The sequence below is a fragment of the Varanus komodoensis genome, unplaced genomic scaffold, assembly GCF_004798865.1.
Source record: "Varanus komodoensis strain SLA01 unplaced genomic scaffold, ASM479886v1 scaffold95, whole genome shotgun sequence".
Taxonomy (NCBI): Eukaryota; Metazoa; Chordata; class Lepidosauria; order Squamata; family Varanidae; genus Varanus; species Varanus komodoensis.
The window spans coordinates 312,314-324,212 of NW_025336658.1; the positions used below are offsets into that span (position 1 = coordinate 312,314).

General features: G+C 54.2%; 1 protein-coding gene across 1 annotated transcript in view; it reads right to left on the bottom strand.

Moving 5' to 3' along the window:
• Positions 1–3,467: 3,467 nt before the first annotated feature.
• Positions 3,468–11,899, bottom strand: part of LOC123017537 (protein tyrosine phosphatase type IVA 3-like) — a 79,002-nt gene continuing 70,570 nt past the window's right edge. Inside the window, exons 4-5 of the mRNA XM_044418948.1 lie at positions 10,587–10,590; positions 3,468–10,424 (exon numbers count right to left, since the gene is read on the bottom strand). Coding sequence (XP_044274883.1) covers positions 10,110–10,424; positions 10,587–10,590 — 319 coding nt within the window. The 3' untranslated portion in view covers positions 3,468–10,109. The remainder of the gene's footprint in view (positions 10,425–10,586; positions 10,591–11,899) is intronic.

Consider the following 11,899-nt stretch of genomic DNA (forward strand, 5'->3'; position numbering starts at 1 on the left):
TGCAACGGATTGGTGGGCAGTTTAGGAGAGATCAAAGGCTTGGCTGCCATGGGAAATGGTGGTGGCTGCCCATCTGGAGGGCTTGAAAAGGGGGTTGGGCAGTTTCAAGGAGGAGGCGGCTATCAGTGGCTACTAGCCCTGCTGGCCATGGGCTCCCTCCTTCACCAGAGGTGGCCTGCCTGCACGCACCCGTTGCTGAGGAGCTGGGCAGGGGGGGGCCTTGCATCTGCAGGCACCCGGTTTGCCACCAGGTGTACCAAGTGAACTGGATGGACCTCCGATCTGATCCAGCAAGGCTTACATGGTCTTATGAAACCTGCGTGACTTCAGTTAGTCATGATGACTAGTTTGAGTGCAATGGGTCTGACTTGTGCATGACAAAGCCTGGATTAAATTCAAAGCGTAGAAATAGAAAGCTGGATAACCATCATAACTACACCACCTTTTGGTGTGGGGATGAGCAATCCCACAGGTGCTTCCCCAGATGCGTTTTCCCTTCCTCCAAGGGCTGAGTCACCTCTGCTCAGGTCCCACCTGAGTTTACAGTACCTTCAGCACAATATTCTGCCCTCGGTTCCCAGCCCAAAACCTCAGGGCTGCTCCCCAGTAAGAGCAGCAAACGAAACCCTGAGAGCAATTTCGGTCTCGTGCCTGCAGATTCAGCGCTTGCCCCATTTTTCAAAAGCACTAAGCTGCTGTCGAAGTTACCTTCTAATCTCTGCTCTTACTTCCCCTTTCCCCTTGATGCCCCGGGCAAGGAGAGCAGTGGACACTCTGGCAACCCGGAGATCTTGCGGCAGTGTGATCTTTGGGAACCCTGAGGCAGAACCTTTGGGACCGTCTGCTCAAGCCAGGCGGGAGCAAAGCCGGAGTGCGGGGCAGGCACGGAGGGTTGCGTTTCCGCACCAGGGCTCTGCAGTCTTGTTGTGCAAATTCAGCAAGCTGGTTGTTGTAGGGATGCTCGTGCGTGTGCCGCGTGCCCATTCATAAAATGCATGGAAAGGTGGGGGTGGCTGAGCATGGAAGAACCATTTCCCAGGAACAAGGTGGTGAGGCTTTCGTATGGCATATGCCCAAGGCTAGCAATGGGGGCCGCTTTTGGAAACACGGTGCTGTGCTTTTGATCCCAGATGAAGATGGCACCGGAGGGCAGCATTTCAGTTTGAAGCAAGGCATCTTTGCAGGCAAGACTTTTGAAAGGAAAAAGAGAAGCAGAGATCGGGACAGTGTTTGTGAGCATGCAGGCACCAATGGGCACCCTACTGAGCCTGCACCCAGTAACTCTGCTTTTGAGCATTTACACAAACGGGTTGACCTGCAGCTTGGCGAGGTAATCTGGCTGCGGAGCTCAGCCTGTTTCTTCCAGAATTCTGTGTCGTGGCATTTCTCGCCGAGCAGCTTGTTGAACTGTGCTTGGCCACAGCTGACGTGGACAATGGTGCTCCCTCCATCAGGAAGACGCCCAGAACAGCTGGGCCAGTCCACGTGCCACGCTGGAAGGACAACCTGCAAGTCTCTGTCCGAGAAGGTCTTGGTCCAAGGGCAAAGGCAACCGAGAAGCAAAGAGGTGATCGTGGTCTTCATGGCTGTGAGACCCTTTTGGGGCTTTGGTTTCTCTGCACTGGGAAAATTGTGCTCCTTTCAGCTTCCTGCAACCAGGAACAGGCTGTAAGGAACAGCAGTCTTGGATTCAAATCCCACAGAAAGCTTCTTCTATGCTGCTATGTTTAACGGAAAGATTCTAATTTCACCATTATCCCTGCTCTCATCCATTAATATACTGCGGAAAGGGGAAAAAATCCACTGCCACACCAAGTCTCATACAAAACAGTGATGCCTTTTATTTTAAAATTTTCCTGTGTTGTTGCAGTTGAGGCAAAATTCACCTTTGTACATTTTTCAGGAAATTTCTCACAACTCAAAAAAGTGACTACTAAAAAAAGGCATACAGTTTTACACAGAACTTGAGGAAAAAAAGACAAGTTTTATTTACCTGTATTTCTTTAAAAAAAGGTTATAAAGTGTCAAGATTCTAGACCTCATTGGCATATGCCAAAGTGATGCTTGCCTGATATAAAAGCACTGGGTATAACAACAACAATCATCATAATAATTTAGCTATGGCTCAGAGGAGAAGAAAAACAAAACCAAACCCCCAATATCTGTTCATTCACGAACTGAAATCACGCATGGAGATAAAAAAAGGAAATATACCAAACTCGGTTGCCGAAGAAATCAAAGGGAAAGCCAATGTTTCTTTGGGAAAACTTTTAAAGTGGAATAAAAACAACTCTCCCTCCCCCAAAACACTACTTTCAAAATTGAGCCCAGGCCTATCCATTGGAAAATAGAACGGTGCCCCCTTTCCACCTCCGGTCTCCACCAGGGACTAGAACCAATCCTTGATTTAAAACACCCTTCAGAGGTCAGTGACCTCACTAAGGCCCAGTTCCGCCTCTGCAGCGTCGATGCCCGTGGCGCTACAGCTCCCATCTTCTCCCACGCCGCTCGGGCCACACAGGTGATGCAAGGGTCACGCAGGTCCCGGCGCGGACGGTTCGGCTGGCCCCGATGCGCTCGGCTCCACTGACTGAGGAGCAATCCAGAGAGACTGAGCTCCGCCATGGTCCTGACCACCTCCGCTCCTCGCTCTCAGCAGGCCAGGAGAGGCATGGGAAGGAGGCAGCGGGAAGCAGCTTCTTCGGCCGGCTGCTGCACCACGGGTCCACGTGGCCGGGGCCAAGCGCTCAGGTGTGGGGCTCAGAGGCCTCTCCCTTCTGGGAGCAGCTTCTGTGTTCCCCAATCCGCCACCCTCCAGCTGTGCTGGACTCCAGCTCCCAGCATGCCCCAGCCAGCAGGTCGGGGATCATTGTTCCAAAGACCTCAACTGGCAGGGAAATTGAGCTGCGACGGGCCTGAGTAGGGGGGAACGCACAACCCCGGAGGCGGAACAGGGCCCACCTGCCCGGGTTGCTTGGGCCACGCTCCGCTGAGTGCCGCTCGGAAGAGACTCTTCCAAGGCTGGACGTGCACATGGCGGGCATGTCGGGAGCGGAGCCGGCTGGTGCCGGAGGTCAGACTAGATGGCCCGGGAGGTCCCTTCTGACTCGCGCTGTTTCCATGTTCCTCCCTCCCTCCCTCCCTGGGGTGGGATGACTCACCCATGCTCCCCACTTACTCTGGGTCCTTTGGGGACCATCTTACACGGATGCCACCCATAATCCTGATCGGGGGAGCAGCCCTCCTGTTCTGTACAACGTGCAAAATCACATTCCTGGACATGGCTATATGTGGGATGAGAAAAGAACCAAGAAGGACAGACGTCGGGAATTTGGGATTCCCACAGCCTCGGCTTTGATCCTGAGCCTGGAGGGCTGTGAAAGGAGACGCAACCGGCTTTGTTCTGCCATCGTTGGGAGAAGAAAAACAGAACAAGCGTCCACCCACACACACAAAACACAGAGGCATTGCAATTTTTTTCCTTTTATACGTTTTTCTTCCAGCTAAAGGTTACACAAAAACTTTTACTTTATTTTAGCTTCAAGATTCCCACACTATAAGGCTATTAAAAATGCTGGCATGTTGATGTTTCAGCTGGACCAGTCTGAAGACATTTCCGTGTAATGAAGAATTACAGAAAGAAAGAAGACCCAAGAGATTTTGCAAAGGTGTGTGTGGCCTAGGGAAGCACACGAGTTTCAGAAAGGGCCTTTTAGAAAATTTGGAGCCTGCGCCTTTGAAGAGACCCCCTGAATGCACAATAGATAAAAAAACACTTTTTCTGGCCGGTTTGGCCTCAAATTCTCCCCCCACCTCATCACGAGCAGAAAAGCGTATCAGCCTCCGAGGGATCTTCTCCGGACATTAATCAGGGCTGGAAAAAACGGTGCGGAAAGTGTGCGCACCCATGCCAGGAGGTGGTGGTGGACTAGGGAAAGGAGGGTGCCGAGGAAGACTCTTCCTGAAAGAACCCCTCAGCAAGCAAACTGGCAGTGGAACACAGATGCACACGGAATGATTCTTTCCTTGGAAGAGAACCCGTGAGCAGCCCTTTTCATTAAAACCTGGCAGGGTTCAGGAGACGCAACGGCTGCTAAATGGTGCTTCGGGGTCACCACCTACCTCCAGGCAACCCTACCCAAGATGGCAGCATTCGGTACATCCCTGTCTCAGGCTGCACCATTCGGGGCCAAGAGCAAAAAACTTTGTTAAATGCTCCACTGGGGGAAATTGTGCAGCGTGAGAAGTTGGGCTTCCTCTTCCTGAAGGGCTAGCTGTCTACCTGCAGGGAGCCTGTTCTGTGTACACGTTTCCTGGCACTTTGAATGCCAGGAAAAGCGCCGACACTTGATTCTGCTGCATTGGTTACAAGGAGAAATAAATAAAAATATTGCCCATATATTCCACTTCAGCTACTAAGGTCCTCTGGGGACCATCTTCTGAAATTTGCTTCTGCAAGATTAATGTCAAGTATCCATAGGATGTTCTCAATGGTTGCTCCTAAACTGTGGAATGGCCTTCTGGGAGAGATGCGACCTTCAGAGAGAGAGTTAAAGATGCATCTCTTCCAACAGGCCTTCCCAGATTAGTTTGATTCAATCGGCTTGTTTTTAGTTTAAATACTGAATTACTGCTGGCTTTAATCACTTACAATCCACCCAGAACCTACGGGAATGGGGTGATATGTGGAAATCATAATAAATAGAAACAGAAATTCCACCTCAGTGTCGTCTTAGAAGCAAAACTGGCCTGTTTCCTTGCACTGGCTGAGTCTCCCCCAGCCCCCACCGCCACACACACCCAAATTTGCTTTTTGGAAATAAGAGCTTTGCATTGCACCAACTGGCTGACTTTGCATGTAAATCACATGTCGGCACCCCGTGACTTTCTGGGTACACCTCCGAGTTCTTGGTAGAGGAAATCGTACCCCGCTCAACAAAGTGGTGGGTACTTCACGGAGCAATGTACACAGACAGTCAACAGAAAACCTTCTGCGGTGAGGGAGGTGCAGCCCTGATTTAAAAATAGAAGCCCGGATTTCAGCAGCCCGATAAAGCCAGGGCATGCAAATACCGAAAAGAAACTTTTGCTTTAAAGAGAAAGCACCACATTTCTGGGATTCAGGGCATGCGTTCTACAGCTGAGAGATCGTCCGCAGCTCAAATTTAAGAAACTTTTCTCAGAACAGCGAAGGCCAGAGTTTACCGGGGCAAAGCACAATGTATCTGTCCAGGAGTTAAGGTGCTTTAATCTCTCTGGGGAACTCTGGTCCACAGAGCCGCTTCCTACATAGATCAGCCCCTGCCTGGGAGTCCCACACGCAAATGACATGAGCAACACCACACACAAAGAGCCTGCTTCCATTAGCTGTGAGTTTGTGAGAGAGAGAGCTCTTGTGTCGATGCACAGCAAAGCTGTAAAGGACACAGCAAGCAGCTTTTTGCAACATGGAGAGCCATCCTGGGGATGCTTGATGGCCTGTTTTGACTGGTGCATCTGGGGGAAAGCTCTCGACTCAATGGTCAAGGCAAAGCCGTCACCCATGCCGGAGAGCTACCGACAACTTTGCTGTGCCAAACGAGCCATTTCAAAGACCTTGCCGGAAAGCATGCTTGAAAATCCGTTCTGTCTCTACACGTTCTCCTCTTGCCTCGCCACACAAAACATGCAACGCCGGCTTGCTTGGCACATCGCTTAGACTGCACGGGTATGAAATTATCGCCGGCTTTTAGTGCGAAGTGCACACAGACCACATCGTCTCCCCGGTGCCAGTGCGCTGCTGCACAACATTTGCAAGAAGCGGCATGCAAGTTTCAGTGCTGTGGCACAATGGAAGAGCGAAACGCCCGGCGACGTGCGGGCTCGCCCGGGTCTGCGGTTCTCCTCCCAGGAAGTGAGATCCACGCTGCCAGGAGCATTGCTGGATTTGACCTGCACTGCGATGGGAGAGAAGCTGGGCCCATCTGTTGCCTTACGCGTCCTTCAAGAATCAGAAGCATCGCCTGGGGAAGCATCCTGGGCCAGCTCACCTTCTTCGTTCTCCGGCTGGGAAGAGCCATGGGAGGAACCGAAGAGGTGCCGGGGCCTGGTTTCCCGAGCGGAGGAGACAGTGTTGGGACAACGAATTCAGAGAGGTGACGTGCAGTACGCCGCTCTCTCTCTGGCAATGAAGTCCAGAGGGCAGGTCCGTTCATGGAGGCAAGGCCCCAGGTGAGCTTTCCATCAAGAGGCAGGAGAATGAGGCCTCAAGGGAGCAGAGAGAGAGGACAGGTGGGCTGGCCCTGAGCAAGACAGCATTTTGCCCCAGGAAGGGGCAACTAAAGGCAGTGAAAATGCCCTCGAGGCTGCAGCTGGAAGCAGCCGAGGGAAGGAAGGAGTGCGGCTAGGAGGGGACAGCCGACAGCACCCAAAGCCCGGCTCCAGGCTAAGTGGTCAGTCCAGCCCTGAGCCATTCTGCTGAATGCGCCAACTCAGGAGGAAGGGAGAGCCCCTTCGTTGGTCTGCCCAGGAGAAAGGGGCACCAGAAACTTCACCTCTGGGGGAAGTGCGGCAGGTGGGGGAAGGACGGTGTCTTCTGTGCTTGGCACCCACTAGAGCAGCGGTCTTCGACCGCCAGTCTGTGGACCAGTGCCAGTCCATGGGAGGGCCGCTTCCCGCTCCCTGCATGGGGGCTGGCTGTGCCCCACCACCTCTTCCCCAGTTGGCATCGTGCCCGCAGGGTGTGCACTGGTGCCACTGGAGGGACCAGGGAGGGGAGAGACACTCCGTGGGAGCCACGCTGCACCGATTTCAATATTTTGATCTTTTGCTGGCAGTTTTTGCTGCTCAGTTTCTGGTGGTTTTGGAGAATTTTTCGTATTGTGTTGGAAAACTCATACACAGAATTATGTATTGTATGATGCTTTTTGTTTCAGCCTCAGCGGTCCCCGAGTGGTTTTCCTGTCTTCACTGGTCCCCAGCTATGCAAAGGTTGGACACCGCTGCTCTGGGTGATTTGGACTGCAACCCTCTGCAACCAGCATTAGCAGAAAACGGTCGAGGGGAGCTGCACTGGTCCAAAGCATCTGGAGAAGACAGTCCTACACCAAGAGTCCTTTCCTGGAAAAAGGACTTGCTTGAGAGGCAAAGGAAGGCTGCGCCTGCCATGTCATGAGATCTGGTGCCCTGATCAACGGGGAGAAACTGCAACGTGGGGGACGGGGGGGGGGGCAGGACACAGCTGCTGCAGGCAGGAGGTCTTGGCTTCGATCCCCGACACTTCTGCTGGTGGCATCATAGGTAAGAGGGCTGGGGAAGAGCCGTGCCCAAAATCTGGGAGGGCCTCTGGCCGTCCAAAGAAGGCAATGCCCACCTTTGTGGAAAGCAGCTTTCCGTGGGTCACAAGGCACGGGCAGCGAGTGCCTTCTTTTCCCAGAGGGCTCGCTCAGAGACTCATCCCATGGATGGGGCCTTCACTGCTTTAAGGGAGGGTCCTTCCAAGGCTGTCCCGTGATTTTCCCAGCCCGGGACTTCAGGAAGAGCAGGGTCCCCAGAGTGAGATGTGATCCCGGCTTGGAAGGCCACAGCCAAGTCTCCAATGCACCTGTGCTCTAGCTTATGCACCAGAGAACCACTCAGTGATCTAGCTTTGGAAAAGCCAAAAATGCCTCCGGTAACATGTCTGGTATGTTTAATAGAAGTGTGAAGGATTGGTGCTCAAGATTCCACTTAGGTCTCCTGGAGAAAAGGACCATGCCACACAACGAAGGTTCGGGGAGCCTTGGGGACCTCCTTACAACCTACAAAGAGCCAGAAAAGCTCAGTTAGCCTATCTTCTCCTAGGCCAAGCTCCCCATCCTCTCCAAATACATTTCTTCTTTGTCCCTTTCCTCTGCCACAGATCTGAATGCTACAAGAGCACCCTTCTCCACAGCCTGCTCACAGATGCCTCTTCTCCATCACAGTCTTTATCACAGACAGCAGGGCGAAGAACCACTCAGCCTCAACCCCCACGGCCTGGACTGGGACCCCGCTCAGCTCGTCATGCATCTCTTTCCCCAGCTGGCTTAGCTCGCGTGCGAGAGTAAGCCAGAGCATGGACTGTGCCCACCGCACTGCAGGAGGAGGCTTGTGCAGCCAGACGCACTCAGAAAATCAGATGCCCAAGAGAAGGGCAGGCACCTGAATGCTGCACAAAGATGCCAGTTTTTACACGGATGGAATTATTTTATGGATCCAGAGTATTTCTTCCGCTGATCGCCCACTTTCTCCAGGTGGCCAAGAATCGCCATAAATTAATAAGCGACATAAATAATACTACATGCATCAAACTTGTTCTTTTTTGAAAAAGAACCCACTGCAATGCCAGTGCTGTGCAGTCCAGACGCAGGCCAAGCACCTCGGTGAAGAGCCGGCCTCGGCTGCCTGGGGCGGCTGTCAATGCACCAGGCCGTTCTGGCAGGTCGCTGTTAAAGCAGCAGCCAGGCACAGAAATGCCCACGGAGGAAGGGGCCAGGGAGGAAACGCAGGCAGCTGCAGCACCGAGTGGCAACAGGATGGCCTGGACACGAGGGAGGGACTGCAGGCCAATGGAGCGCTTCAAGACGCAGAGCAGAGCAGAGCAGAGCGTTCCCTGCAGCACAAGCTGAGCCCACCGAGCGTGCGCCAGACAGGCACGCGACGTGCACGGCGGGGGCTCCTCCTGGCAGCCGAGACCACGGCCGTCACGGCCAAAGGAGTGGGGCCAAGCGGCTAGCGCCAATTCCGCCGAGTTCCCCAGGAGGCACTGCTCACTCGTTCAAAAGCATAGGGTTCAAAAGGCCAGGTGGGTGGGTGGAGGGGGGCAGGACCCTCAAATCAACTTATTCCACGAATCCCACAAACGGCAGAAGTCCCGAAGCCTCTGAGGACCCAGCATGGGGCAAAGTGTAGCCCCCGACTCTCATTCTCAAATCCAGACCCAACGTACACACCAGCTGTCCTCAGCCTTGCACCTCCAGCAGCGGAGCACCGCTACTCCCATCAGCCCCAGCCAGCACGATCTTTGGCTCTTGCAGCCCACGTTCCACACAGCTCTGCCCCCGGCTGCACGCACCCTGCCCCATCCGCACTTCCCCTGCCAAACCAGAACGTGCCCACTTCCAAATCCTTCTGTTCTCAGCCCAAAGACGAAGTCCCTAGCGGAACCCCACCCCTGCCTCTTCCTTGCACTGACATGCAAAGCATTTTCCCGAATAGCGTCTGAAGCTGGGGAGTCTTTCCAAGGTAGCGGCAAGGACGGAAGATGCATGGCTTCCCGCGAGAAGGCAGCAACTTGCGCGCACGGAGCTGGGAAACCGACAACTCAGAACTCAACCGTGGCACCTTTAGGGAGACTGGCCTTCCCCTCCTCACGCCGAATACGGATCACACCATCCAGACTCTCCAAATGAAGGGGGAAAGATCACCTCCTCTCTGCGAGTTTAGCCCAAAGGTCACAGCAGCCAACGGGGGAAGGTGTGTCACAGCTACGAGTCAGAGGGTGGGAATCCACTGGAATGGCACCTCGCAAGCCAGACCCCCATCATGATGGTGGCTGCACTCCCAGCTGCAGAGTGCCGTGCGCAGCCGTCCCGCAGGACGGAGGGGCTGCTTTTGGCATGGGGGGGGGGTCCTCAGCTGCACAGGTTACGGGGAAGCGAGGCTGGGAGGTACCATGCTGGCATCCTGCACTGGGGCTACAAAAGAAACCAGTCCGGCCCAAGACCCTTGCGGCGGCGGCGGCTGCTGCCTGGGCTTCCCCCCTGCCCTGGAAGATGCGGAGCTGCTGGCCTCATCCTGCCTCTCTGAACCCTGCAGGACAAGGGGAAACTGAGGAGGGGCGGCACGGGGGTTGGACGTCGGGGCACAGAGCTCTTCCCCGGAGGAGCATCTGGGGAGGGGAATGAGAAACTGACATTGCTCCCAGCCTCTGAAACAAATACAGCCGGTTGCAGGGCTTTCTCCCGAGCCTTCGGCAAAACTTAAGAGAAAGCTGACCGGCAGAATAGGCTGTGGCACCAAAGCCCCCTCCTGTGACTTCACACGGGTGCGGGCGGGCGTGTGTTTGCCTTCCCCTGGAGGTGGGCTTTGGCAAGAGGCTATGACGAAGGTTACATGATGCAGCACTTGTTCTTGTGGTTCTGGGGATCCCTGAAGCGCAGCCGCTGCTTTGGCCGGTACTTCTCCAGGTACGTGAGCTGCTTGCTGTTGATGGCTCCCCGGCGTTTCCTGGGAAGAGCAAGTGGGAGAGGGGCAGGCGTGAAACTCGGCAGGCACAGCAAAAACCTGGCAGGTGCAAAGATCGACAATCCACAGTCGTCCTGAAAGGCACAAATGACTTGGGGGGAAGAGCGGCTTTTCGGGAACCTGCGCCAGCGGCAGAGGACGCTGGAGCAAACAGCATTCCAGGCAGGCTTTGCTTCTTCCTGCACATATGAATGGATCACACACTCTTAAACCGCGGATTCTCGGCTTGCAGATCTGGCCTGCCCCCAGTCATGCTTTCAAAGAACCCGCGTCCATCGCACTCCTGGAAACACACTTTCTTCCTGAGAAGGACCTTCTGCTATTCTATTTATCAGGTTTACCATCCTGTTACGGGGAGCAAATGTTATTGCTAGGACTTTCTGTCTGTCTGTCTGTCCTTCCCTCCCTCCCTCCTAAAACTTTTGTATTTCGTCTGCTATTGAGGTCTCGGGACGGTCTTACAATAAACAGGGTACAGCACTTTACAGCACAAGCAAACAGAGACAGAAGTTTCAATGGTAGCTGTAAAGGGTAATAATCTTAAATAATACTGATTTTATGGCTATGGCAACAGCAAAGCGCAAAGATCGGGCATTCAAGCCCTGCGCTAGCATCATTGCAAAGCAAATTCTTACTGATGGTTCTGAAAACCCCATGTTCTTCCTAGCCGAATTGTGTGTTCCACCCATGGGAACTTAGAAGACACGCAGCTTTACCAAGAAGTATGGATGAACTCCGGGGGTTCCCCAAATCACCACTCGAAAGCCAGCGACGGCTCCGACTGCCAAATCCCCGTGGATCCCGCCACCTGTCTGTCACATCTGCATCCAGAGTACCTCCCTTAGGCTTCCTTTCGGGGGGGCTGTTGTGAGCATCGGAGGAGCCCCAGCTGTGCTCTCATCCCAGATGTGGGAGGGTGGCGAAGCGAGAGCTGGGCCGACCACCAATTCCCCATGGCCCTTCCAGGAAACACAGGCTGCTGCCAGAGCACAGAAGAGGCCGCGCCAGCCCCAGTTCCAGGGGCCGAGGGGAACGTGCTGAGGGGATTAGGGATTAGGGATTGAGGGTGGACTCCACGGCCTGCAGCGGCTGCAAGGAAGGGCACGGGCTATTACAGCAAGATGCGGCCAGATGGACCGTAATCCTCGGCGGCTCTGCCTGGCCGGCGCTTGCCGGGTCCCAGGGCTTGTTTCAGTCCTTCCCTAGCCCCAGATACTTGCTGGCAGGGCCCAATTCCCATCACAAAGCCCGGTGAGACCAGAACGCGCTGCCCCGAGATGCCGGCAGTGCTTCTACGATGGCTGATCTGTTATTTCGTTGCTGTATTTACATCCCACCCTTTTCTCTTTTCAAGGAACCCAAGATGGCTTACATCATTATCTGCCTTCTCTCCACCTTATCCTCACAACAACAACCCTGTGAGGTAGGCTGGGCTGAGAGTCTCGGACTAGCCCAAAGGCACCCAGTGAGTTCCGTGGCTGAGTGGGGACTAGAACCCAGATCGCCGGGGCTGCGGCCCTGGGCTCTTCACCGCTACACCTCACTTGTGGCAAGTGCACCCAGCCAGAAGCCTGGACTGAGAGGCTCGCCTGGTGCCAACACGTCTTTCTTTTCGGCATTTTATTTATTTATTTATTTGTTCGTTCGTTCGTTC